General features: G+C 40.6%; 1 protein-coding gene and 1 long non-coding RNA gene across 3 annotated transcripts; one reads left to right on the top strand and one right to left on the bottom strand.

The window, feature by feature from the left end:
- Positions 1-698: 698 nt before the first annotated feature.
- cemip2 (cell migration inducing hyaluronidase 2) lies at positions 699-26558 on the bottom strand. The gene is made up of 23 exons (XM_086076332.1): positions 26348-26558; positions 21646-22010; positions 21156-21296; positions 20348-20915; positions 17582-17751; positions 16836-17027; positions 15474-15643; positions 14218-14430; positions 12719-12924; positions 11752-11821; positions 11249-11377; positions 9936-10024; positions 8205-8336; positions 8059-8094; positions 7584-7739; positions 5703-6096; positions 5413-5624; positions 4466-4648; positions 4073-4292; positions 3671-3772; positions 2260-2405; positions 2079-2185; positions 699-1999 (listed from the first exon to the last, which is right to left on the bottom strand). Exons 2-23 carry the CDS (start codon positions 21977-21979, stop codon positions 1797-1799), a joined length of 4173 nt encoding a protein of 1390 aa, XP_085932458.1. The 5' UTR covers positions 21980-22010; positions 26348-26558; the 3' UTR covers positions 699-1796.
- Positions 15480-21335, top strand: LOC147173463 (uncharacterized). Of its 2 annotated transcripts, XR_015094861.1 has the most exons (4): positions 15480-15908; positions 16944-17165; positions 17602-17799; positions 20315-21335. It is a non-coding gene; the product is annotated as an uncharacterized LOC147173463 (long non-coding RNA). The 2 variants fall into 2 exon arrangements; XR_015094860.1 differs by lacking the exon at positions 20315-21335 and having other exon boundaries at positions 17602-18394.
- Positions 26559-27093: the final 535 nt, after the last annotated feature.

Raw genomic sequence — 27093 nt, 5'->3', positions numbered from 1 at the left:
TATTAACATAAAATTAATTGTATCTTTTTTTTTAAACTCTGAATTTCGTTTTGTTAACGAAAATGTTTTTCCAATTTTTGTTTTTGTGTTTTTCGTTTTTATTAACTCTAACAATCTGGTTCTGGAACACACAATTTTTATTATAGTGGCTCCTTACCAAGGTTATTTTAGTTAACTAAAACTAACGAAAAAAACTATAACTAAAATTCAGAAAACAATTTCGTTAACAAAATAAAATAAAAACGAAAATGCTTTTTAAAAAACTCAAACTAACAAACTACATTTTATGTTTACAAAACTATAATTATAGCAAAAATGTCCTTCGTTTTAGTCTTTGGTAATCAATTTAATGCATGAGCCTTTGGGGATGATTTATTTTTATATTAACCGGAATAAGGACATTTGGAAATGTGTCACACAAAAGTGACATCATCTAGCAGCAGCCAATAGAAAAGCACCTTCAGATGACGTTGCTCCCATGGTGTTTTTTAAATATTGCGCACAATACACACTTTAAAAAAAAACTAAAACTAATACTGAAACCAACTCAAACTAAGCATTTATGAAATAACTAAAACTAATAAAAACAAACAGAACCACCCTGAAAGCTAATTAAAACAAACTAAATTTAAAAAACAAAACTATAATAACCTTGCTCCTTACAGGTAAAATAATGATTTTGTCACAGAATCAGCACGTTACAACAAAGCATACATGTTTATTTCAGTAACATTCTCATAACAAATGCCAGGAAACCATGTTGAAACAAAAAAACACGAAGACCAGTTTGCCCAATAGATGAACAGAATGGCTTAAAATACACTATAATTACTTTTTTTTTTTTTTTTTTTAATCTCATTTGACTTTCTCTCATGGATTTGCCCTTTTTACACAGTAGAGTGGTTACAAAGCCACACACAGTCACATATTCACACACGCTTGTCGTCAGTCACTCATTGGCACATATCAATGCTCAGTGGGGGAGCCCTGCTCACATCCAAAAGGCCTCTCAAAGATTTACACTCAAAGAGATACGCTCAACACGAAGCACATTGCTGCTAAAATATATCAAACATACTACTGTATAGCCCTGGGAATGTTTTTACATTCCCCCTGTATATGTATATTTGATCAGGCTTATTGTATTTTTTTGTATATCCATTGCTCACGTGGCCTGCACTTTAAACACATCCATATAGACATCGACCCAAAAGGGGCTTTTCTCCTCGTATGGCTGGAAAATAACCTCACATTGTTTTCCAGTTTAAAAACAAAATGCATCTTAAAATAAGGAAAGCCGATTTAACTCTCTGCAAACGACTTGTTTAAATATTCATGTGAATATGGCTTGTTGTTTTGCACACCTAACCCCCGTTGGCTTTGCTTATTTATTACACGTTGCGTTTTTGGACGCAATGGTATTTGAATTGATTTATCCCGACCGAGTATGTCTCGTTCCAGTTTTGCTCCCCGTCCAACATGATCTCAATTGTTTTCGTGTCTGTGACTAATGCACCGCTCCCTTCCCTCTGATGAGATTCCTCTTTTCATTTATTAAACCATAAAAGAATATAATAGCATGATTTGTTTTCTCATTTGTTATTCCAAATATTATTTCAAAAAGGTGACTTTGGCTCGTTTTTTTTCTTTACATAAAAGTGCATTGACTTATCGGCCTGTATTCGCGCACACGCATAACAATCCCAAACGCAACATATATGCCATAGTTAATAAATTAAAGTTCAGCAGTTCACATTCATCAGCCAGTTGTGTATGTTTGTCTAGTTCACATTGGTTCACTGGAGTCCCGTGGCTTGTTTGAGCAGCTTCAGGTCCCTGCGCGTCTGCTGGGCCGCTGGTGGCGGACAGCCGTACGCTTGGAGAGCGAGCGGCAAGAAGCGCTCCTGTGAGCCCAGGACGTGGTCTCCTTGGCCCGCCTGGAGACACACCCACGGAGGCGGGGGGACGCTTCCTTGGAAAGCCCACAGTGCCACACTTTCTGCAGGGAAGGACAGATTCGCCTTTTGAGATGCCACAGCACACAGGTAATAATCATCGTAGTAGTCACCGCCACAAACCTTTATTGTGCAAGTCGGCCGCCTTGGCCAAACCGAAGGGGATGAGATACCGAGCGACGTCCGGCAGACCCTCAGCCTGACCTCGCGTTGCCATCAGGAAGATGGACCTGTTCACCACGACGACAACCAAGTCAGCAACATTTCTTGCTGACAAAAGTCAATGTTAGGTTTCTGCACTTGCCTCTTTGGTATTCCGGTCATTAGGTGCTCCTGCATCTTGGCGTCCATCTTGGCAAAAGACACCTTCTTGGTGACTTTGCCGGAGCAGGCGTCCACGGAGACCACAAGATAGCCGGGCTGAGTGAAAGGTATCATCTCTTCATTTACCTGATGGACAGAAAAACAGATGAATATAAAGTACTCCTTTTATATCTTTTTTTGAATATATACGTGTATGTTTACTCATTTACACTAATGTTTAATTATTTCTTTATATTATGTGTGTAGCTAGATGTCCACCCAGTCAGCAACCTCACATATATTGTCCTTTGATTAATATGCATTTCTAATAGGATGACATATCTACACAATATAAGATTTGATGCAAAATATCAAGATTATTTATGAAATGGGGGAGTCTCAAAGGCACCGAATGTTGATATTGACTCGGGCAATGAGCTTTAGTGAGCAGGGTTGCAAAATTCCAGGAATTTTCCAAATTAAAAAATAGTCAATTAACAACAATAAACCAGGAAATTACAAAAAGCTGAACAATGGTTCTAAATGAAGAACTTAAATGTAGCTGAAAATTATATTTTAGCATAATTCTGCAGGAAAAAAATGATTTCACGCGAGCACAGGTGAATATGAAAAGCACAATGCCTGAACATGTTTTGCAAAAACGCAGCGAGGCTTAAGTGTAAGGAAAATGCTTTTTTTTTATTTGCATTTTGAATGAACATTGTTGGCATTTTTGGGGGATGAAGGGGGCTGGATTTGTATTATTATTTTTAAATAGGTTGAGTCAGGGAGATCAGATTTAACGCAGCCTCTGACCTGAAGAGGTCGCTTAAAGCAATGATAAGTTATTACAAAAAACGACCAGCAGGTGGCAGCAGAGTATAAGAGATCAACCAGGCCCATGTTGCAAAAAAGCTCCTTTCCCCATTTTTTTTCCCAAACAGATTTATTTGTGAATAATGACGAAACAAAGCTATATTCTAATGCTAATTGCTGCAAAACGGAAACAGATACAAATGTACTTTTTTTCCTGGTGAAAGAAGAGACTCTAATCTTTCTTTTGTTAGGTTCCATGTTTTTATAGCAATAGAACAAAATATTCTGTGGGCCTTGCAAAATCAGTCAAAATCCAGTAAAACAGCCGGGAGCGAAGAGGGTTGCTTCAGTAAAAATGTCTGGGAGTGAATGAGTTAAGGAATCATTAAAAAATTTATGAAGTTCTACTTGAAAAAGGAATTTGTTAAATTATCATGTTTTTACTTGTATCATTTTGCATGGATGTCTGCATATGATAAAGTTAATTCATGCTTATTATATCCAAATTCCCCAGTTTAACTTCTCATGGAAATATTCCACCCCAATTAATAGGCAGCTAAAGTGTGATGTGTGCCACACATTAAATATATGCTCACAGCGATGAAGGACGTGTTGTCTCCTCTTTTCTGCTCCTTCACACTGAGAGACTTGATTTGCGTCTGGAGGTAGGACGTCCACGGCTCACTGGTAAACACACGCTGAGCAAACACAAACTAAAAGTCACAAGGGCCAACATTTCCAACACAATGAATGAAAATCATGTTAGTGTCCCCCTGCTATATTGCGGAAATTTGCAGTTTACTTTATAGTGGATATTTACTACGGCCTGGCCAATTGATCGTCCGGCCGATTTAATCAACTGATATTAGCTCTTTTAAAATTGCCATTTTTTTTGTGTATTTACTTATTTATTTACACATTGATCTTAATTTCGTAAAGTGTAACGATTTGCTTCGGTTCGATTTGATGCACTTGCATTCTTTTAAATCAAAACAAACCTGTTCAGCTCCACAGTCCATGCAGGGTTGCGTGTTTGGGGCCGGCATAGGCAGTACGGCCGAGGGGGTTTTAGTGTACTTGGGGTAGGCCTTGCTGGTGCAATTGCATGTCCGCTGGGAGGATGTAGTGGCCATGACTTTGACTCTCTCGCAGCCTTTGACCGAGCAGTAGCTGTGACCGTCACGACCGTGGCGGACTCGCAGGTACAGCCACAGCAAGCTGGTGGGAACAAAATAACTTTGGATGTAAAATTTGGTCCATTGAGCACATTATCATCTTTATTTAAGGATTAGGGGATAAAGTTGGGGTGACAAAATTGTGGCTTATATTTTTTTAACTTTGCGGTATTCGCACATCAGGTTGATGCAACGAAGCAGGTTGGCTTCTCTCACCCGACATTTTGATCGAAGAAGTACTTCCTATCCAGAGGTCTTGACTCTAAATCAGCCAGAGAGAACACAGGCCCGTAGTCGGTGATGTCATCGAAAGTGTTGCTCTGCCTGTCGTTGATGTCGGCCACGATCTGGAAGGTGGTGTCTGCTGGGTAGCACAGTCCGAATAGCGCCCAATCATCTCTAATGGAAAATAAATATATGGATCCGCTTTTTAGACTGACCACACATTATATGGAAAAAGGACAATCTACAAAAGCTAGAATAACACGTTTATAAAAACATACATTTTAAAAATCCCCCAATGTGTGTTTTTCTTCCACTACACAAAAAGCTTCAAGCTTCATTATTGATTCAGAAACAAAGTTGTTATGTGTTGGTGCTCAAAGAACCCCCCCATGGAGTGCTTGAAATAGGAATTGCAATGGTGGTCTGCAAAAAATTATGACACATTTTTGGATTACTATTTCCCATCCTATTTCCCAGTTCTAGCCATTTTATATAACGCATATCCTCATTAGGGTCACGGGTGAGCTGCGTGCTTTCTCACCTTGGGCTCACTTTTACACCTGTTGTCAACAACGCTTGCTATCAGTTGAAGGGATTTAGTGCCCTCTAGTTTAAATCTTAGTAAAGGATTGTAAAAAAAATAAAAAAAAATCACACGAAACATGTCCACCAACAACATGTGCTATCCGTTACCTGCAATTGCAATCTGCAATGTCGCGCCTGTGCTTTTATCATCATGTGTTATGTCATTTACAACTGTTCATGGATGACTCACATCAGTTGACTCATTAGCAACATATCTATCAACAATTTACTATTATTACCCTCACTGCAGGGTGGTAGCTCAAATTGAATATTTTTTTTTTTAAACAGGGTTCGTGTAGGGTTCAAATACAGCTATCGCTTCGACATCTCAAGACACACGTTAGCGGTCTCACTTGTCAAAGTTGATGAGGGAGAGGACAAGCTCTCTGGGTGCGGGTCCGTTCCAGTGCAAAGTGTAGCTCTTGCTCATCATCAAAACAGGCTGATACTGCTGCGACAGAGCCCCGTGGCTGTTAATACCCCTGAGAACCAGGGGAGCCGCGGGGTACTCGTCTCTATTGATGGACAGCGTGAGGCTTGGAGCACCTTGGGTCTGGATATACACCTGAAGAAGAGTGAGGAAGAGCGTCTATTTCCATTGGATGCAACAAAACGACTGAGCTGTGAGCGTCCTCTGCTGTACCTGAGAGTAGCGGCCACTACATATCACTCCATTCCATTGAGGCTTGTTAACACAGCTCGGATGTTGAATTAGGTAGTTGTCGGCCCTGCCCACGTAAGTATCCTTGTAGCCTGTCACTGAGCCGTCCACATCGTGGAAGATTGAGTTCTTGTCTCCATCGAGGTCGTTCTCCTCAAACCACTGCCCCGGACGGCCGAAAAATGACCGCAGGCCCACAGTGGAGTGGAAGTGTAGGTGGGACAGGTTGTTCCGCGGGGTGAGCTGCCAGGTGTTCTTCAGGCTGAAGCCCACTGCGCTGGTGTAACGCTCCGGCGTGGGGATGAAACTGCGGAACGTGCTGCGGGTCAGCCGCACCGGGCCGTCGTAGATCTGGAAGCCTCGGATTGGGAACGTTCTATAATGGAGAAGAGCGAGAAAAGACAATTATTTTGATAACAGAAGAGACTATTTGAAAAAAAATTAAAATAATAAACTGCTAATACATTATTTAATACTTTCATAAGCATTTCATTCCATTTTTCAAATTCTAAAACTGTTTTAACATCGTCTTTTTGGGGGAAAATTTCAAATAAATATGTGAATTAGAAATGAATACTAGAATAACCGTCAGTGAATTTTGGTACATTTGGTACCAAATAAAGTTCTTAAAAATTGCAAGACGTGACATGATCAAGCAGGGCTCCAGACCGCTCCTTAAATTTGACAGTGCAACAATGTTTTTCATCTGATTGCGTATGTCAGACCAATGAATTTGCTCTTTAAAAAAAAAATAATAATAATGTTCTTGAATAATTTTTTGTTGCTGGCAATATTCTGAACTTCCGCCTATTTATCAGTATTATAGTGAAAATGTGAATGTTTACATTGCAAGTCGATGTGTGTGATTTGTATTCATGCTTGATATCTTTATAACAATATGATAAAAGGAATTTTCATGAAAACTAAGGTTTTGCTTTGTTTGTTTGTTTTATTTAGAAAAAGATAAATATCAATCCTAAACTATTTGCAAAGTGCCATTTTTAAAATGAGAACTTACTGACAGACATCAACATGAACAAAATCAGCAATAAAAAATAAAAATAATTTCACATTGTACTGCTATTGTGCTAAATACTTTTAGCTGCATGCATCGCAAGTGTTTGTTTGTGTGCGTGCTTGTGTTAACTGCATCAATGTGGTTTAAAATTTTTCCCCAGATGTTTTTTTTAAGTCTTTCCTTACACTCCTGTGAAGTTAAGGTCAGGGTATGTTGTTAATATTTGTCAACTGTAGGTGAGTGAAGCCTTTTGAGAGATGATTAAGGGCTAAATAAATAAACTTGACGTGTGTTGTTTTGTACCAATTAGTCCATGCATTTGTGGCTGACATATTATGTAACTTTATGCCTGATGCACAGCACACGATGATAAAAAAATGAAAGTTTAATGACATGTTATGGAATGACAAAAAACACAGCTCTGAATAGACAAGCAGTAAAATAGAGGTAAATAAGAACATGACTTCAACTTGACTGAAATATTGGCACTATTAATTTAACATCATGTTTTACTAGTGATGGCTTTATATTTGGATGTCCTTAAATTCCCTTCCAGGAATAATGGAGGGAAAAAGTGACATCAACTTCATTAGAAATCCTACTCGAGAATTTGTGATGAAGTCATCAAAATGCAGCCATGAGTCATGTCACTCGAGCAAACTATGTGCGTGCTTAAAGAAACCAGTTCATTACACTGGCAGTAAATCAGCACAAGACTTCCTTCCTCAACCTCACGCAATACACCAACATCTGTGGTAATGTCCTACTACCTTTTTATATTGTTCACCCAGACCTTCTTCCTCATTTCCTTTTTTTTTTCATTACTATAGCACATCTTTCCTCACCTGTTTCTAGGGAGAGTCCTCATCTTCCCATCGGTACCTCCTAAGCCCCAGTATTTATTCTGTCCTCCGTTGGTGCCCCGGTTTCGACTTTCTCCCACAAACAGAGACTGTGTCACCTCCTGACTGGAGCCCTCGTCCTTTGGGTAGCTGCCATCACTGCAACGAGAACAAGGGAAGAAATCTAAAATACAAAAACCAATGTATGGCTCTCCTATACAGCAGTGATTCTCAAACCTGATACATCAAGTTAAAAGACAAGGCAAAAGTTGTATTCACAAAACGTCTCGTTTGAATTGGTTCAATTCAGTGATTCTTTTGCATACCACTTGAGGGAGTATTTTCCACTACCATATTTTGAGACTCACTGGTCGAGAATGCGAAAAAATTAATGAAAATGAATGAGTTAGTGGTGAGGAAGTGAGAAAAACAGCTGCATGAAGCCTGATATGAGCTCAGTGTTCCCATATGTACGCACCTGGCAAAGGATAATCCCACGCCATTGTCTGCAAAGCTGTTCACCAAGACAAAACAAATGACTTCATATAAATATCAGATTTTTGGCATTCCAAAAATGTTGACAGTATTTCACAGGGATCATGATTTCTGCTGTATTTGTCTCACCCAGAATTCTGGATGACGATGTCACCGCCTCGTATCCACGCCCCCATGTCGTTGTTCTTGAAGGAGACCAGCGTGTCGATGATCGCCGCCACTCGAGGTTGGCTCGGATCCGCATTCTGATGAGGTCGGAATCTGACAAAGTACAAACTTGTGTTATCGTTCCTCCACAAGTATTTTTTTTTCAACCTTCCTCTGCCTTTAACAAACCCCTCAAGCCCCCCTCAGGTTACAAACACTCAGTTGTCGCTGAATTTGCTGGTTTTTATTTATTTTATCTATGGCCCAGAAATAAAATGTATGACTTTACGAGCAAAGGTTGGTGAAGGTGATAGACTAAGGTGCATTGTAGCACTGGAACTCCTCTGTATCTGCATTACAAAAAGGTTTTTCTTCACACATAATGCAAATTTGTCAACAGATTTAAAGCCTGACAGCTTGAGAAATGCGGACACGCTCAGATAATGAATAATATCTGAGCTATGAAATTGGACACGCATAATTGAGTTAATAGAATGTGAGCATAAAGCCTTTATGAACCGTGAAGACTTTTGACTGCAAGCCGTCTTTTGCTGTTTGTGCCCTGTGGGTGGCACGAGAGGACATATTTTTTCACTTGGGGTGATGTGGTGAAGATATTCATAGATTCAAGTGTGGACTGCCAAACAAGATTACGAGTGATTATTTTGGCCAAGACAGCAGCCATTAAGAAAAGAAGGGCCCTTTGTCTTTCACTCTGTGTCGTATTTTCAGCATATTATGGTTCTTATAAGATGCAGGCTTTCGACACCATAAAAACATACAAATATGGACGACAGTACTTGGCATGCAATGTTGCTCATCTTAAATCTTCTTCCTCGTGTCACAAACTACTTTCTCTTTCACATGTAAAATTAATACTGCGCCCACACTTTAACATTTCCAATTCCAGCCCAAACTCAGCATGGCCAGCAGTCCCAGTGGATGCGTTGGATTTTTCCGTGGAATCGAGGGCCGAGTTTGGGAAGAGAGGACACTGTATGTGTGAAACCTTGTTATTTCTGTCAACACAAACCTGTCAGACCCTCCTCCAAAATGAAATGCTGTAGTAATATGACCATAGCATAGAGCATACGCTGCTCTGGAGAGGGCTATAAATAACCGACAAAATTAATTATGACAAAAATTGACATCTTTGAAGAGAACTATTTAATACAGGTAATAAAAATTATAAACATGTTACTTGACAGTGGAACCACTAAGATCAAACTCAATTTGCTCAATGACGCCGAACCATCTCCACTTTGATTGATTTGGATTTTTTTCCCCATAAGAAATAATGAAAATATAAATTATGTATTTGATCGGGGGGCCAATAGTCATCTTAAAGTAGCCTTTAACTGTAGTACAGTACAGTACCTTAAACTTAGCCCTAACTCACAATGTTATGCTTAAATCTGAGTCTGCCTCTCTTGTGACTGCTGTTGCAAAGTGCTGAATAATTGGTCAACAAAAATCTATAAATGCACACACGGATAATCATTTGATCCTCACTAAACGGTCCGCTTACTCTGCTGACATTTTTTGTGTGCAAAATATGTCTTGATCATCTTTTCAAATAAGGTTACAAACAGTCGAAAAGAAAAAGAAAAACTTGCCCCCTGAGGTCTCACATGATGCACTGCTGTAGAGACATATTTGTCTGTATTGTATGAGCTGCATATGTATAACAATTTACTGAAAAACATAACACACCTGGCATTATTGTCCAGACACAGGTATTCTCTGGGGTCTGCAGCACTTGCATTGGAGGTCTTCACTCCTTTATCAATGAACAGCCCGGCCTGCATGGTGACGAGACAATGGTGATTATAGACAAAATCATACAGATATGTTTTAAGTATGGTAGGTACATTTTACAGCGTGAGAGCACAAGTCAATTGACTTCCACAGCTCACACAAGACCTCTGTGACTTACGGGGTGTGTATATATACATACTTAATAAGATAATTAGTTTTGTATGGCTTAAATGTATATGAATGTGTGCGTTGGGTATAAGAAAACATGCTGTGTGTCAATCCTGTGGTTTGTGCAAAGTATAGTTGGGCTGCTTCCTCTCTCTCACTCTCTCGCTCTCAAGAGTGGACAAAGAACTCACAGTTCACCTGACGACCGCTGTCATTACACAACAGAGAGGCTTGTTCTACAGCCAGTTTATGTGTGTGTGTGTGTGTGTGTGTCTGTGCACGTGCGCATGCGCATGTGTACAACAAGCACGCAAGTCAGCAGAGGGTTTGTGCGTTTCATGTAAAGACTGCATATTCTATTGTGCACGTAGGGAAAAACAACACTTCAGTGAATATCACGAGACGTCCCCATTTCACTCAAAACATGTTTTTTCCATTGAACTTCATATTCATTGCATTGAGAAGATGTTATGCTATTAAAAATGCATATTGGCCAAGCTCCCACCCATTTTTATAACATAACTGCAAGCATAAAATGCACATGACAACAGCAAAATAAGTGAGATTGCTGACAGGGTAGACATTTTAGATAATGTTAGCATTTAATGAGCACATGTTGGATTTAAGATTTCTGAAAGGTTTTTACCAATTGCTATTTCATTATGACAGAGTGGACATGTTAATCTTGACAAGATACAACTGCATACATAATTTGATTATACGATACGAAACGTGTAAATATTTATTCTGCCACTCACTACTGTTTCAGAGTTCATTAAAGAATTGTCAAAATTGTCACACCATAATGACAGGGTGGACAGACATTTTTAGGCCACATGCACACATGATTAAAATGACTTGATTTATCAACTAACTTGCTGTAAACACAAAAAAATTGTAAAAAACTGCAATGGCAAAAAACATTTATTCTAATTTGGTTATTTTATATTGTATAACATTTGAAGCCTTGTGCGCAATGTTTTCTAGATTCATTATTCTGCTACATTTTCATGACACCGAGTAATTCAAATGAGGACACCAAGGACACTTTTTAGTGTTGTTGACCCACTTATTAATTTAGTATGTTTTTTTTGTGCTACCTTGAAGTTAGAGTGAACGCGGTTGTTGTAGAAAATCCCCAGAGGGGTGAGTTCTGCTTTTGTCTCTGGTACCAAGCCATGAGAGTCTCCCGTGGAGGAGCCGTGGAACACAAACCATATGCCAGCATCCTAGAACAAACAAAAGAAGATGACAACATAAATTCCATTTGTAGCTGGTATTCAGTCCACCACAAAGATGACTCCTGAAGGAAGGCAGAATACCGTAACCTGATACAGCATCCTAGATGAGACGTGGCGCTTGATCAGTTATGATCTACAGATAATATCCCCTACCTGGGAGAACATTACATACCTCCCCACATGGAGACCCCTCCATGAGCCACCCTTGTCTTCTTTTATATTAAAGCTCTCAACTGTGTAATTACACTAAATCTGAATAAAGACGCTTAAGTCCTTTTTTATTGGCAGATCAATTTGTTACACGCATAAAATGATTCACCACAGGGATCTTTTTATTTACATAGAGATCATGATGAAATTACCTGAGAACCAGCAGCAGCATTGCTGATAAGATTGTTGTTGGGGTTAGCGATCCAGAAGGTTGAAACCGCCCTGGAAAACAATCACCACACAGAGGATATTAGGTGGACAATACCGAGGCATATGGGAGATGACCAGACTATGAAATCAGTGATCTTTCCCAAACATTCCCCAATAATCTAGCACTCCAAAATCAACCTTGGACAGGAACAGCCCAACCAAAACATACAGACACAGACACACTACTGGAACCAGGCGTCAGAGTTTCTCTCACAGTGGCGCTCGTCTGACTGTGACAGAAAAACATCCGGTCTAGAGGAGTGGATGTGAGTTCACAGATAAAATCAGCGTCTCTCACATGGAATTTGACTTGTCTGTTGTCCATCAAAGTGTGTCCACACCATCTCTTCCCACACTGACTCCCTGATTCAACGATTAAGTTCACTCGTGCCCCTTTTATTGTATTTCTATATTACTGTTGAGATGGCTATTTGAGCATTTTTTTATCCTTGGTGAGATTCAATGAAGGCAAAAAAGCAATTTTGGCAGACTATACTACAATGGCCACCAGTCAATCGCAGCCAATAATACAAAAGACAGGTTTATGAACTACAACATTATCAATGACCCTGCTTATTATCTGTTTGCCATCTTCATCTTCAAATTTAGTTTTCTCATGTTATAGAACATAAAGAAATTTGCACATTTGCTGATTTTTGAGTGCAACCCATCCTCTGTTATTCACTGTAAAACTCTTACACGAACTCTTAGATGTCTAATATAAAAATATTCCTTGGGCCAGCATATTCAACTGAGGGGAGGAGCTTCATATAGTCAGGCCATAGCTTAATCTAGTTTTAAAAAACAAAGTGTTTTGCAGCCATTTGTGGCCTCGATAGGCAATTACAAACCTTTGCGTGTAAGCATCAATTACTTGAGGATATTGGCTATTCATGGGTATTCACTTACTTGCACTCTGTGCTGGGGGAGGGAGTGTAGCCCTGGTAGACTTTGTCCTTAATGCTGAGGCAGAGGGTCTCATTGCGGTCAGTGGGCAGCAGAGTACCGGGCCTTGTCAACAGGCCGAGGTTGCGGTAGAAAGTGTTCCGCTGCTCAATGCCGTCCTCCAAGAAGAAGCAGTGACCCAGAGTGTCATAGCCCACTGTGTTCTTCACCTGACCCATAACACATTCTTTGTATGAATATGCATTTGTTGCATAAATACTTATTAGTGGGAAATCGTTTTTAAAAAGTGCTACAGCTTAAATACGAGTAAACTTGTCAACAACCATCCAAGAGGAAAACAAAAATTATGAGCCACATAGTGCACTTCATTTATTTAACATTTGTTATTACCAAATATATAAAATGTTCTGTTGTTAAATCCATCTGAAGTCAGGTGGCTGGATGAAAAATGAACAGCCTTAGGGTTCCTGTCTTTCAGGAAGTCATTATCTTTAATTGTCTTGTCCCAGGTTCATATACAAATGCTTTAGTGCATTACTAATTGTGTCTGGCTTCCTCTTTAGCACAAACAAAGTACTGGGACACCGTCACAGATGACGGTGGAGTTCCCACAAAGTGTTTACTGATTACCGCTGAGGGAAATTGGCTGGCAATTGCTAGCCAAAGAGTGTTGACAGGAAAGCTCCATGGATGAATCGGACATGGGAAAGAGGTCAAATTGGCATTATGTGTACGAAACACCTTTGTACTTTCCATTTCCTTGATGCTGAAAGGAAAAATGATGGCAATGCAACAGCCCCAAGGACAAAAACAAAGACGATGATCCATTGACGTCAGTCAGGTTGTCAACAAACAACCTTGAACACGTGATGTCAATGAAAATGTGCAGTGACACACATGGATAAAGATCAAATGTTTGTCATTGGGGTGCATTAAGATTAGTGGAGAAATGCACAGCAATGCAATGCTGAAAGGTGTTAAGGCGGTATTTTATTTTGGTTACATAAAAGCACATAATACTGTGATTTTTTTCTCTCCATTAAAACGCGTCGTGTTGTTTTTGTGATACAGCTCTTGTAGTGGATCCCATTAAAACAGTGGTGTCAAACCCCAGTCCTCGAGGGCCTGAGTCCTGCATGTTTTAGAGGTTTCTCATGTGCAACACAATTGATTCATATTTAAGTTCATCAGCAAGCTCTGCAGGAGCCTGATAATTATCCTGATCATTGTATCAGGTGCGTTGGAGAAGAGAAACCTAAAAAAAATATACACTTGAGGACCGAATCTTGACACATGTTCATTAGAATGTGTTGCCCCTTTGTCACCAAGGAAACCCCATTTAAGGCAACAGGACGGGCCATTCGATTGAAGAAACTGAGAGGACTGACTCATTCCATTTTGAAAATTGAAACTGATAAGGACTCATTTTCTGACAAAGCGTCAAAACAGACAATTTATCTTCATCAGTTTCCCTCTCTTTCAAGTTATAAAGAACTACTGACCAGCAAGCCGTTGGTGGCATGGATGGTGACGCAACGAGAGAAGGAGTGGTGTATGGAGAGGCCGTCCACATAGGTGGGCTCCCAGTAGCCTCCTTTCTGGTCCACATCGCCACACATGTGGAAGTGGATCGGGTAGCGACTCCTTTCTTTCTGCTGGCCCATGTTCTTAAGCTCCACGTAAGACAGATGCACTGAGGAGAAGTTTCCAGAGATCTGGCATAGTGGGGGAGAGCAGGGAGCCAATGAGATGATTGTGTGTTACAAAAAGTAGACCACATTGGCCCTGTGAAGGATAATTATTAAGTGTACTTAACAGCTCGCGCTCTCAGTTTATACTGACACACATATGCACAATAACACATACTGTACACTTCCCTGTTCTTTTTTTTTTCTTCTTAAACATCACATAGAATTAGCATCTTAACTGGAACTCACACCAAAATGACTAAGATATGATAATGTTACTAAATGAAACGTGTGAATATTTTTCATTATTATATGTAACTTACTTGTTGGTCTTCTACCACTTTATGTCATTTACAGTTAGGAGAGTCTAATTTAACAAATAAATATTTACTTGAGCGCAAATGTAATCATGGTATGAATATTTTGTGACTTAACTGTGTGTAGTCAAAAAAGATTATTTACTTTATCACAGCACGTGGTTTATGTTCTATCTATTTTGTCATTGTAGATTACAAATTAAATTTAAACGTGTAGAAGTTGATCAATATCAACTTCTGCATGGTCGTAATTTTGCCTAACTACTCAGTCTAGCTACTCGTAGGGAATTGAGTTATAATTTGAAGCCATTTGAGTCGTTCTCAAACAGTGGAAACATAATGTAAAAAAAAAAGCAAGCTTTACAAATATTTTGGGAACCGCTGGGAACCCAAATGCATAAGGTGAAAACATTAAGATGAGAAACTGCTTTGTGCATATTTCCAGATGGAATATACAGAATGGTAATCTAAAAATGACGTGAGAAAAAGGAGAAAAATGGCCAAGACAGAGTATAGAAATTGGCGTAGAAAGACAGTAGTTAGTTAACATAAAAATACAAGCAGGGAACATAAATAACACCTCACATTAGCACACAAGGTAAATACACAAAATTCCCTGAGTTCCAAAATGCTGAATGGAAAAATATGTAAATTAGTCACAACACAGTAACCGAAGAAAGCAATGTCAGGATAAAGCATGCAGACACACAAAGCTTAGTTTAGCACTTTGAAGTGCACTATAAAGTTACACACCATGATGTGGCCTCCGTAGGTGTCGTGGCTGTAGAACTGACACAAGTTGTTTCCGTAGCAGGAGTTTTCCATTTCTCCATAGATAAGAATGTTCCTGGAGAGCAGAGCCACTTCAGCACGCATGTCCACTCCATCAACGATCTCGCCAACATGGTTGTAAAGAGGCTTGCCTGTGGAGCGCACACACACGCAGTCAGCACGAGATGATTTTCCGATTGGATAGAAATGGAGAAGTACGGCACATAACTTGAGTTAATTAGGCTACGTATACACTATGTTCCTGACGGCCGCGGCAGTACAGTTTCAGGTCACCATGGGTAAAAAAACAGAATGGTCGTGAGACAAGACAACACAGGTGGGCGACGGGATAAGCAAAAAAATTATAATCCTACATCCGTTCCTTCTGCGTTACAGGATCGTCATAGTCTTCAAAGGGTGAGTTGTTTTACTTATATTTGTATAATACAGAACTTCTCATTATACTTGTATGACAGTTAAGAATGTCACTTAAAATCCACTTGGCAGGAAATTCATATTTCTGATGACAATAGTTGGAGCCAAGAGCAAATTGTTTCACTTGACATTGTTTCCCAAAGGGAACAAATTATAATGAACCGCCAATATCACATAACGGATTGTGTTCCACGGCATTAACCAAAAGCAGAGTATTCCAAACAAAATTAAATTAAATATTTACTGCCCACCACAGAAATATGCTTAGCCGTAGCCGCACCTCACACTCGACCCACTAAAACAACATACAGTTTGGAAGAGAAAACTGGTGAGATGCTTATAAAAACGTAAATCAGCTCCCAAAGTGCTTGTGTCCACAGGGTGCTGTTGGCAATGATAACGCAGAGCAGCTGCTTGGTTTCAACGGCGACTTAAAAGTCGAGACCCGCGTTTTTATCACATCCTTTTCTGCAGGAAGGGAGTTGGTCTTTGCTGACAATGGAGTAATGGCATAAGAAAAATATATCTGATAGTAGGACGGACAAAGACTGTTGGGTCAGACTCAGAACATTAGGGTGTCGTAAAAAAAAGACAAAAGAGAGGCTTTCTGTGATAGATATTGCGTTAAAAGGTACTGTAGGTATGTATCATGTAAAAATCGTTAAAAGTCAGCCAAAAATAATAATAACTAAGCAATTTCAAGTGCCTAAGAACTGAGGTACTCCCACATGCCAATAAAATGCACGTGGCAGTGGAAGTTAATAAAAGGCGACAGTTTGGGCTCTGGGACTGATTATTCTAGACATAAATCGCAAAGCATCGCAGAATAAATTCGGGGCAACCTGATTAATTCAAAAACTAACCACTATTCCCACCACATCTGGACTTTGTAAAACCCCGCTGTCTCACCTTGTATTCGGACCTGCCTACTGGTGCAATGAGGGCAGGGTAAAAGTGTAAACTCTTCAGCTTGATGCATGGAATAATCTGTACTGGCAATAACAATTTGATTGCCAGGTTGCCAGGTCTGCTGCACCTCATCCTGGAGATTGAGCACCACCTGGTCCACCGCATCCACCTGAAAGCCCGAGATGGGGAAACCTAGGAAGGGAAAGAATTAACTTTTAATCGAAAAAAGTAATAACATGGATTTACCTTGTGACTATTTTTTGGGTGCGAGGAACATAAAGTAAATCAGAAAGCACACCTGCAAGCAGAATTGAGTCAACAATGAAAAAGGTTGGTCAGGGTGTGGATATGTGCAGTCGCCCGAAATATACAGCTCAAAGGTCATGTTTAATGATTTAAAAGCTTTGTATACATTTGTCATAATGATATGGTCACCAAAGCGTAATGTTAATTCAGGTTCAGGTGACAAGTCAAGACATCTGACACACCTCATTTGTGACCTTTGTACCTGCTTACACAATGCTGCAGAAAAATCAATCAACTTGCCATTGCAAGTTCATAAAGCTAAATTCATCATCGCTACATTCCATATCTATGTTGTATACGTCACAAAACATATGAGTGAGTAATGCATTTCAGAATTTTAGGGAGTAATAGTGTGATTGCATGTATTTTAAACATGTGACCAGTTGTATGTTTTTTTAGGGGACATTATATAATTATTGGTACCATTATGCATTCCTCACCATTCTTCCACTCGCTGTAGGCCGAGACGGAGAAGCGCACGCCATTGACGGTGGTGAAGTTCCGTCTTGCTACAGCTCTCCCTCCAGTGTCGTGGTTTTCGTGTTCCCTGACGTCCTCCGAGCACGACGCGTTACCACCGCCCACCACGGAGACCAAAGCCCACGCTTGCCTGCAAAGATCAAGGAGAGGAGGAGGATATATCGTTTCATTTTACTTGGTGAGGAAAAAAATGTGATCTTGTGTTGCGTCATCAGCTCATTTCAACTTGACGAGTGTGATGCCACCATGAGTCCCCGGTGATGCAAGAACAAAAAAAGTCATCAAAGCAACCAACCAACGAAGCAGAAATTGACTTTTGGAATGTGGGAAAGTGGCACATTCATCTCAGTCCTGGCTGTTGTGTTCAATGTGTCAACAATAAGCTAACAATAATAATAAGAATACGGATCATTTTTGACACATCAGATCCTCCCCGTCCGCCTCAAGTCCCCGTAGCACATTAGTCACATGGTCCGTAGTTCAGTACACACGTCTCTGTCCCAGCTGTTCAGAACAATATGGCTAGGATGAAAAAATTAAGTTGCCAAGAAACAACAGAACAAAATGTACACCACTTACATTCATCACTGTACTTGTCACTCATAAAAATAATAACAGTTCACAGTTCAAATGTGTGGAGCAGATTATCGCAATTTACACAAGTACCATGATTGACATTGATTTAAAAATTCCACAAGGATGACCTTTGAGGATCCACTATGTCACAGAATGATTAAAAGACCAAAAGGGATGTCTCACAGTTTGATGGAAACATTTTAATTCAAAATGTCTTGAAAATTATTGTAGTGAGATAATTGTAAAAATAAATAAAAATACAAAGATGAAATCATCTGAGTGGTGGAGGGTGTGGATGCTGAAAGGCATAGCGTTTAGGGGTGTAATCCTGTAGTGAATTTCATGTCACAATTATTTTAGTTTGTCTAGATTCCAAACTTTGAGTCATGTGGAGATAATATGTCATAATAAGTCGTCAAACATGCCTTTCGCAGGAAAGGACCACCCAGTGAAGGATTGTCCTTGAACTATTTTTGACTCCATCAAAGTTATGAAAAAAACAAACAAAACACGAAATGTACAAACTGGTAATCATCATTGTAAAATAAATAACACTATCTTTTTGAGGATGAAAGTGGAACATTGAATCCAGTGGACACACAAACCGGATCCATCTGGGGAGCCGCACTGTACTGTCAAGTGCAGATCTTCCCGAGGGGAAAGAACCTTTCAACCTTGCGCCCTGTGCGCAAACTGATAAAAGCACAAGCAGGAAGCACAGGGAGAGCGCGTAAAATGGCACACTTTTCCCTTCAGTCTCGGCCACCGGTTGATCTTCACAGCCTTTAAACAACCTCATTATTGCTGGGTGCGTGCGTGTGTCTCCCGAGAGACAAAAACATTCAATACAAAGGGTCTACTGAAGCGTGGTCTACTTTAGTTTCCAAAACAAGCTGGAGCTCATTTTCTGTATCAAAAATAACGTGTGTTTTTTTTTCAGCAACCTTCTGTTGAAATACTAAACTGCAGTAAATTATTTTGTTGAAATTGCTCTAAAGTCATGCTCGGCCGACTCACGAGGTGAACCTTCATACATTTATACAAGAACGCAGCTACGCACGCTGGATAGTTTATTGTGTTAATATAAGCATGCGCAAGTGTTCATTGTCCCACACTCAGTTCTATGGATTTAAAGCCTGAAAGATTTCTCAACTCTAGTGAGACTTTGAACTGCACACTGTCGTCTATAATATGTCAGCGGTACGTCTCCTATCAGGCAAATCCACTGAGAGCTAAGCTTAAATCCCTCCAATAAACGGTGAAAGATGAAAGTGTGCAAGTTAGGCTGTTGTGTAAACACACACACACACACACACACACACACTAGGGCTATATCATCTGAGTCATTTGAAGCGCTGTGTTGTGGGTTTGAGTGGATTTCTGTGAAGACCTCTGTGCTGGCTCGGTACCCTAAAGTGAAACGTGACACTGGAGAATCTGACATAGCGCTTGACTGGTCTGCCAAGCGAGGTCCGAGCTGGGTTCAGCTACGAATAAATCCAGTGCAACGCTAGACTTGTATTGGAAGAAATATATGCGTTTGTGGGTGCCGTAGACACAAAAGGGCCAATCGAGCAATTCAACTAACTACGTCAACGTTTTTGTCCTTTAAAGACAGAGGAGTGATACGAACGCTACCTTTCCAGTCACATTTTTGCACAAATCCTGGAAACTTTACGACCATAACCTTGTTATCCGGTGTGTGCTTCCTTTCCTGGCAAAGAGCAGAAATTTACAGAAAACAGGAAGAGAAATAGTACACGGAATTATTCAAGGTAGAATCCCAAATGGGAAGGTATAAGAGAGCATTATTCTACAGAACAAGACGTTGTTGTTGGTTGTCTATCTACGTAATGAGGTGTCAAAAAAGGTGTAAGGGTTATAAATTAATATAAAAACAAAAACAAAATTGAGCCCCTAGGGACCAAGAAACGATTTCCCAGTGGTACAGAACCACCACCAGGAAAATTAAGATTTCAAAATGGTATGACCTGAAACTGTGAAAAACATGCCGCACTGAACGCATCGATAGACTGAGACACAGTTGGAGTCTAGTTGACAAATACAAACCGTACACGGTACAGAATGTGTTCATATTCATGCTTATTACCCCACAGTCAATTCCGCACAAGTGTGACACGCCTCCTCACCTGTACTTGAGATCGTAGACGTATCTGCTGCCAAGCGTCTCTTCAATGGCCTTCTTGGTTTCATCCAGAAGACTTTTGACGGCCGAGTCTCCGACAGCGAGGGTGACGATGCGACCCGCCGGCAGGGACCGGAGCAGCAGGGTGAGCCGGCGACTGTCATTGCGGGATTCGTGGGTGTCGTACCGTTCCCTGAGTAGGATGTCGGCCGTGTCCTGATCCACCACGCGCAGGTTGATGCCTCTGCTAAAGTTGCGCTGGAAGGTGTCACCCCCCGTGTCCAGGCCAGAGGCAGGCACGTTTTTAGTCAACAAAGACCAGGAGACTCGTTCTGCGCCGTGGAGCTCCAGCGTTCCACCACTCATGACGGCAATAAATTTCCGGCCAAGACCGGGTACTTCAGGGATGTCCTTGCTGTCGGAGCGCCCTGAGAGGGCGATGGCAGCGTGGGACCGGTAGCGACATTTGGGTGCGCCGATGTAAAAGGCTCCGCCATTCTCAATCAGGATATGACCTGTTCTCAAGGTTATGTTTTTGGAGCCGTCAGTGTTGTCTGCAAACACTACACGACCTGTGAGAAGACAGATAGTTGGAATGGGGGTGTCCAAATCCGATCCTCAAGGGCCACTTTTCTGCATGTTTTAGATGATTCCTCCCTCCAACAAATGGGATTCAAATAATCAGGATTGTGACCAGACTTCTGCTCATTTGAATCAAGTGAGTTGGAGGGAATCATCAAAACCATGCATTAGAGTGGGAAGGCTTAAAAGACTGCTCATCATTTGAGGTTGCTCCTTCTTAGGCTTCTTACCTCCTGATTGGATGGTGAGTGAACGGAAAGTAGCAGAAGACTCCAATCGAAATAAATCTCCCCTCCTCACAGCAATGGCCTTTTCTGTCTGGTGGCCTGGGTTCCAGTTACTCAGAGACGGGTTGTGATCAGGACAATTCTCTGCAAAAAAATCGTCGAAACAGATAAGGTTGTACATTAACTCAGTACGGTATTAAAGGGGTGGCATAGCTCAAGTGGTAGAGTGGCTGTCTTGAAGGTTGTGGCTGGGAACCTGTCATTTTATTTTACTATATTTACTGTATGTGCAATATTGCTGTTTATAATGTTACAATAGCTTACAAAATATTAAAAGTACTTTTTAGGAATAAAGCCTCTGCCTCCTTTTTTATTAACACATACTTTGCTACTGTACTTTTAATGTTGGTTATGATTGTGGTACTTGAAGACCCAAGTATTTTTTTTTCTCTCTGTTTGACAACCACTGTTTTAGAGGATCTATAACACTTACCGTCTAAAATGTCACCACTAGTGAGACTAAGTACAAGTATGAGACTGAGGAAGAAAGCTCCCATGGATACCCCGAAGCAGATGAGCGTGTTCTTTCTCAGCTGGAGGCTCTGAGCACGCTCCCGCCGCTGGCCCTCCTCCGACAAGCTGAAGGCGGCTTGTCGCTGCGACGACGGGCCATGAGGTTTGATCGGTGGCGGTGGTGGGGCTTTGGCCGGCGGGGGCGAGCGCACCGGAGCAACCCGCCCGGGGACGTAGCCCGGGGAGCGCTGGTGGTTGCCTTTGGGGGGAGCCGCAAAGACGTGGAAGCGGCTCGAACCATCACTTGTCGGCATGGTAGTTACGTCTGCTGACGTCTGCTGCTATCTGAAAGGAAACAAAAACACAGAGATGGGGACGGTGGTTCAGACAAACAATAGTTATTCAACACTGCAAGTTTGAACAAATGAGTCACTGAGGCGCTTTGGAAAAGATTGGGAAAAGTGTGGCAAGGAAGAAAAAAAAGCGTGGAACATTTTTGCAATAGTGTTGCATGCAGACTTAATTCGAGTCACATTTTTGTGTGTGCACTGAATGAACCCGTCTGATATAAATCTGTGTTTATTGGTGGGGATACAAGACTGAATCAAGACAGTAATAAAGGCATCCTTAGTACGACAGAGTTCCATTTCTACAGAGGTGCCGTAGTCAGAGCTCGGTAGTCTCTTATACTAACCCTGTCATGAAGTCAGAATTTTAATAAATGTTTGGATAAAAATCGCTTGTAGACCCTAAACAAAACAACCAAATGAAAAATAGTACTTCTGCGGTAACTTGAGTGTCTTCTCAGCTATCGAATATTTTTAGAATCAGTTATTGTACCGATTACTACAATAATTTCTGGACTATAAACCGCTACTTTTTTCACTTGCATTTGACCCTGCATCTAACACAAAGGTACGGCTTATACATCAGATCACAAGGGGGCGCACTATAAAGAAGAGCGTCAAACAAACCAAGTGAGCCCAAATACAGTAGGAGAGACAGAACGAGAGCGAGACAATTTGCGCCCTCATTATGGAAAAGGAAGTAGTGCCGGTGCGGTAACATTAAAACACCTGCGGCTTTCAGTCGGGTGCGGGTTATAGGCGTAACAAACTCCAGTATTCCCCAAATTTAGCTTGCGTGGCTTATAGTCAGGTGCGCCTTATAGTCCAGAAATGACTGTACATGGATTCATTGAGTAACCTCATTTAAAAAAAAAGAAAAAAAGGTTGCATTATTAAACAATAAAATGTGCATGTGAGGTGGCGGTATTATTGTTGTCTTGTTAGGGTCGCCCTCCCACGCGTCAACACTATCTGTGACTGAGCATGTATGGCTTTAAAAGGCGGGGCCTGACCTGGTGAGTGACGTGGGAGTCAGAGAATGAGAGAGTAAAGTTGGCTGTTGTGAGCTCAGGTTAGTGGCTGGCTGTTAACTGTCTACTGCTTATGTGCCTGGGTGTTAGTTGTGGCTGTAGTAGCTTATGAATGAATTTGTTTATATCTGGTACTTGTTTATTTTATAACCATTTGTTCAAGTGAACAATTAAAAATGCACCAAGGGGCAAGCCCCAGCGATCGTAGACGTACTGCTGTGGTATATTAGCCGTAGTACCACTGAAGTGTGAAATTTTGCCCAAACTTTGAACATTCTCTGTCATGTATGCACTTTCCTCCTGGCCCGTCGCTATTGCGCCAGATTATTTCTACATGAAGTGGTGTGCGTGTCTGCAGTAACATTAGTCCATGTGGAAAAATGATTACAGCAAAGCTTCAAGGCACAGATTTTGCTTCAACTTTTCCCCCCCCAAAACTTTAGTAATGCGAATAATCGTTTCAGCCCTACGCTGCTGTGCAAGTGAGTGTATCGCGCACCGTAAACTGAGGACCCTCTTTGTAAAGTAATACATGTCAAAGAAGGCAAGCGAAAAAGGAAGTCTGACACAAAAGGTCAACAGTGAGGAAAAGACACTAAAATAGCTCATAAATGATTGCATAAAACACAGGTGGCAAAGAAAGAAAAAAGTTTTACACTCAGGGGCCATGTTTGCTTCTTTTTTTTTTTTTTTAAGTCTGGCACACGGGCGAAGCCACTACTATAATAAATTAGCTAAACGTATGTAATATAAATATCAAATATGTCCAGTGGAACCAATTATTAAGGAATCAATGGCAGGAAATGTGATTTCTAGAAATTCAAATGAAAAGCATTATCACGTAAATTGGCCACACTGGCTGTTAAATGTCTAAAGTCCAAAGGGTGATTGTAAATGCTGGACGATGACAACATTCCTGAAAGTATGTTAACACAGTTGAACCAGATGGCACCAATTACAGTCGGGCAACCGCGCTCCACTTCCAGCTCTGCTTATATAACACAAAAGAGGAAAAGTAGCACAGAGTGGGCTATATTCACACGTCAGCGTATAGCGTACAGACAGGTCACGAGAATACAGTCACACACCTGCACACACAAACAGAAGCAGAGGAAATGACGCTGCACCTTTATAGCGACATCAACTCCAAATTTTGAATGTCTTTATAAACAAAACTTCCGCAAACATTCTAAGGGCCTCTGAATACGGTAACCCCCAAATAAATGTCAATTATGGTAGGCTTTTCCTAATTGTAGTAAAGATGGATGGATGGATGGATCCCATCAAAATACATTTACTTATTGCTCATCACAACAAGCAGCGTTTTTGTGGTTTCAGGTGTAGTGCAGCGTTCCTAATCCTTTACAGCTTCCTTCAGGAATTTTCTCACAGTCCGGTGCAATAAGAAGGAAAAAAAAAAAGACGGCAGGAGTGTGTGATGGAAAGAATATCTCTGAGGCATGAGTTTATTTCCGGCAAATTATCATGCAGTGATTCCCAAAGTGTGGTATAGGTAGTGGGACACACGCTCTTTGTAGTGGTATGTGAAACAATGAATGGATTAAATGCAAATCACATTTATAACATTTAAAACATGAAAAAGGATCAAACATAACTAGCATTAAGCTTGTAAGCAACTTGTTACTCTTTTTTAAATCAGGGATTTTTTATTTTTTTACTTTTCAATTCTCAAGTTGATTTGTAACATTTAAGTACAGTACACATTTATTTTTCAATATTATCAACAGATGTGGGCATTCCGTCAATGACGGACGCCCATTTTGTTGACAATCAATTAATGACGGGAAACTTTGAAACATTTATGGACTATAAGCTTTGCCGGAAGTGGGTTTTTATCCATCAACGTAATCATCAATAACCGTGTCAATACTAACTAGGGGTGTAAATTGCCTAGTACCTGGCGATTCGATTTGTATCACGATTCATAGGTCACGATTCGATTTGATACCGATTAATCCCCATACGAATCTATAAATTGATTATTGTGATTGTTTTTTTTAACTCAAATTTGGAAAATACTCATCAGTAAATTTGTACATGTACACTGTAAGATTTGTATGAAAATGTATTTATCTGAAAATTCAGGCTTATAATTGAATCACTGCATTTAGCAAACAGGTTGCAGTCTGTTTCATGTTTGAACAGCACTGAAATTAAATATTAAGGTTTCATGTTCCATTAGTATAACATTCTTCCATGCTTAATATGTAAATCCTAACCCTAAGTAAGACGTTTTGAATATTCCCATTAAAAAATGGATGTTTAAAAATCGATTCGGCCGCGTATCGAATCGATTCAAGAATTGCGCACTGCAATATCGCGATATATTGCCGAATCAATTTTTTCTAACACACAGTGGTGGTCCGATGTAACAACGGTTTTGCCCGTCTCTGGTTTTTAGAACTAAACTCTGTTTCTAGATGTAAATTAACTTTAAATCTTTTTTTTTTTTCACAAAACTCTCATTTCTGATTTCAATAACAATCCCTCGATGAATCGACCGGCACCCATGCTGCTGTATTTTAATGTTGGTCATTATGGTGGTACTTTTAGAGAGCAAAGTGATTTTTGAGGTGGAACTTCATAAAAACTTTATTTAATGTAGACATTCCTCCTTCGACTGAAAACAGGTGAGCTGCTCCTGTTGAGGTTTAAGACCCAACATCTCTCAATATTCATCGCCTTGGACATGACACTGAGCACAAGGCTGAAACACACACAACACTTCATGGATTTCCTGCTACTGAATATCAAACAGATGTGTGGGACAGACCATCACACATTCCTCAGATTCCCCCCCAAAACATTCCTTGAAGTGAAAAATACAGCCGTGGTGAGGTTAGTGTTGTTTTGTGCAGTCCTCAAATTGACAAAAAAAAACGAAAAGAATCTGCAACAGCAATGAGACAAATGTGGTTAATGATGCGTGGAGAGGACAGTACAGTACTCTCCTCATTCTTGGCAAATGCAACCATCACTTACAGTAGCTCAAATACAAACGGAGGGGGTTCCGCTTATGATTCAGCAGCAGTACTGCAAATAATTGATTTCATCTTCGCAATTAAAGTAAGTCACTATGTCAACACAAAAAGAGGAAATTACAGAATGTTAGCTTAGTAGACGCTTCCCCACTTTTGACAGCTGGCTAAAAACGAAGGATGTGACATGCATAGACAACACCTTGGACCGCTTTGAGTGTCTGGTCCTTCCCTCGCTACCCCTGGTACCAGTTGACACAAGCGGACACAATGTGAAGCTTCTCCCGGGCGGCTTTGTGAGTTACCTTCGGTAGTGGTCGGGCTGTCCTGCTCCCAGCTCCCCGCTCTTGTCCATTCGCTTCGAAAGCCAACTTTGAGACGAAGGAAATAGCTTCACCCTCGCCGTCGGCTGTCAGCGTGCCTTTTATATTCACCTTCTCTACACATGGTCGAATTTTTTTTTTTTATGCCTGTTGATGGGCAGTCGTTCCCCCCTCCTCAGACGGTCAACCCCCTTCAGCCGCCGAAAAGAGAGGAGCAGGCGCGGTTTGGGAGAGGAAGTGGTGATGCGTTCAAAGACAGCCGGCGAGTATGTTGGTATTAACATAATACTGTAGTACACCTCACACTTAAGGTAGTAGCGCTAGTTGTGGCAACTAGTAAGTATTTAAAATGCAGTGTTTGTGAAATTAAGAAAGTTATAGTGTTTAGTGTCAACTGTAACTCTGCCTTGATCGCTTTTAAATAGCGGCGTGTTCGGTTTCCAAAGTGTTCGTGAAGCCCCTTTAGTGAAGGGGAGTGGCTTGTTTAAACCAATGCCACACTGCCACCTGCTGGAACTAATACAAAAGGAACCTTATTGTGATTCTGCTATGAACACGGTCGTTATTTAGTCATTTGGAGTCCGAGGTAAAACATGGTCCGTCGCATCCGTGGACTGTAAAGATTTTTAATAGGAATGTTTAGCATCAACTAAAATGTGTGAATTCGACAACAGGGATTTGTATAGTCACTTGAGGGCCTTCTACAACCATGTACTGCACTTAAAAAT

Source organism: Leptonotus elevatus, chromosome 5, assembly GCF_054856555.1.
Source record: "Leptonotus elevatus isolate MCC_2025b chromosome 5, RoL_Lele_1.0, whole genome shotgun sequence".
Taxonomy (NCBI): Eukaryota; Metazoa; Chordata; class Actinopteri; order Syngnathiformes; family Syngnathidae; genus Leptonotus; species Leptonotus elevatus.
The sequence above is the reverse complement of the archived record's forward strand: the minus strand, read 5'-3'. Positions and strand labels throughout refer to the sequence as shown.

Coding starts and splice junctions, on each gene's coding strand:
- cemip2 (XM_086076332.1), bottom strand. CDS start 21,979: ATGCCGACAAGTGATGGTTCGAGCCGCTTCCACGTCTTTGCGGCTCCC. Junction 11,378..11,751: donor ATGCTGCTGCTGGTTCTCAG/GTAATTTCATCA, acceptor TGTTTGTTCTAG/GATGCTGGCATATGGTTTGT. Junction 5,625..5,702: donor GTAGTGGCCGCTACTCTCAG/GTACAGCAGAGG, acceptor ACTCTTCTTCAG/GTGTATATCCAGACCCAAGG.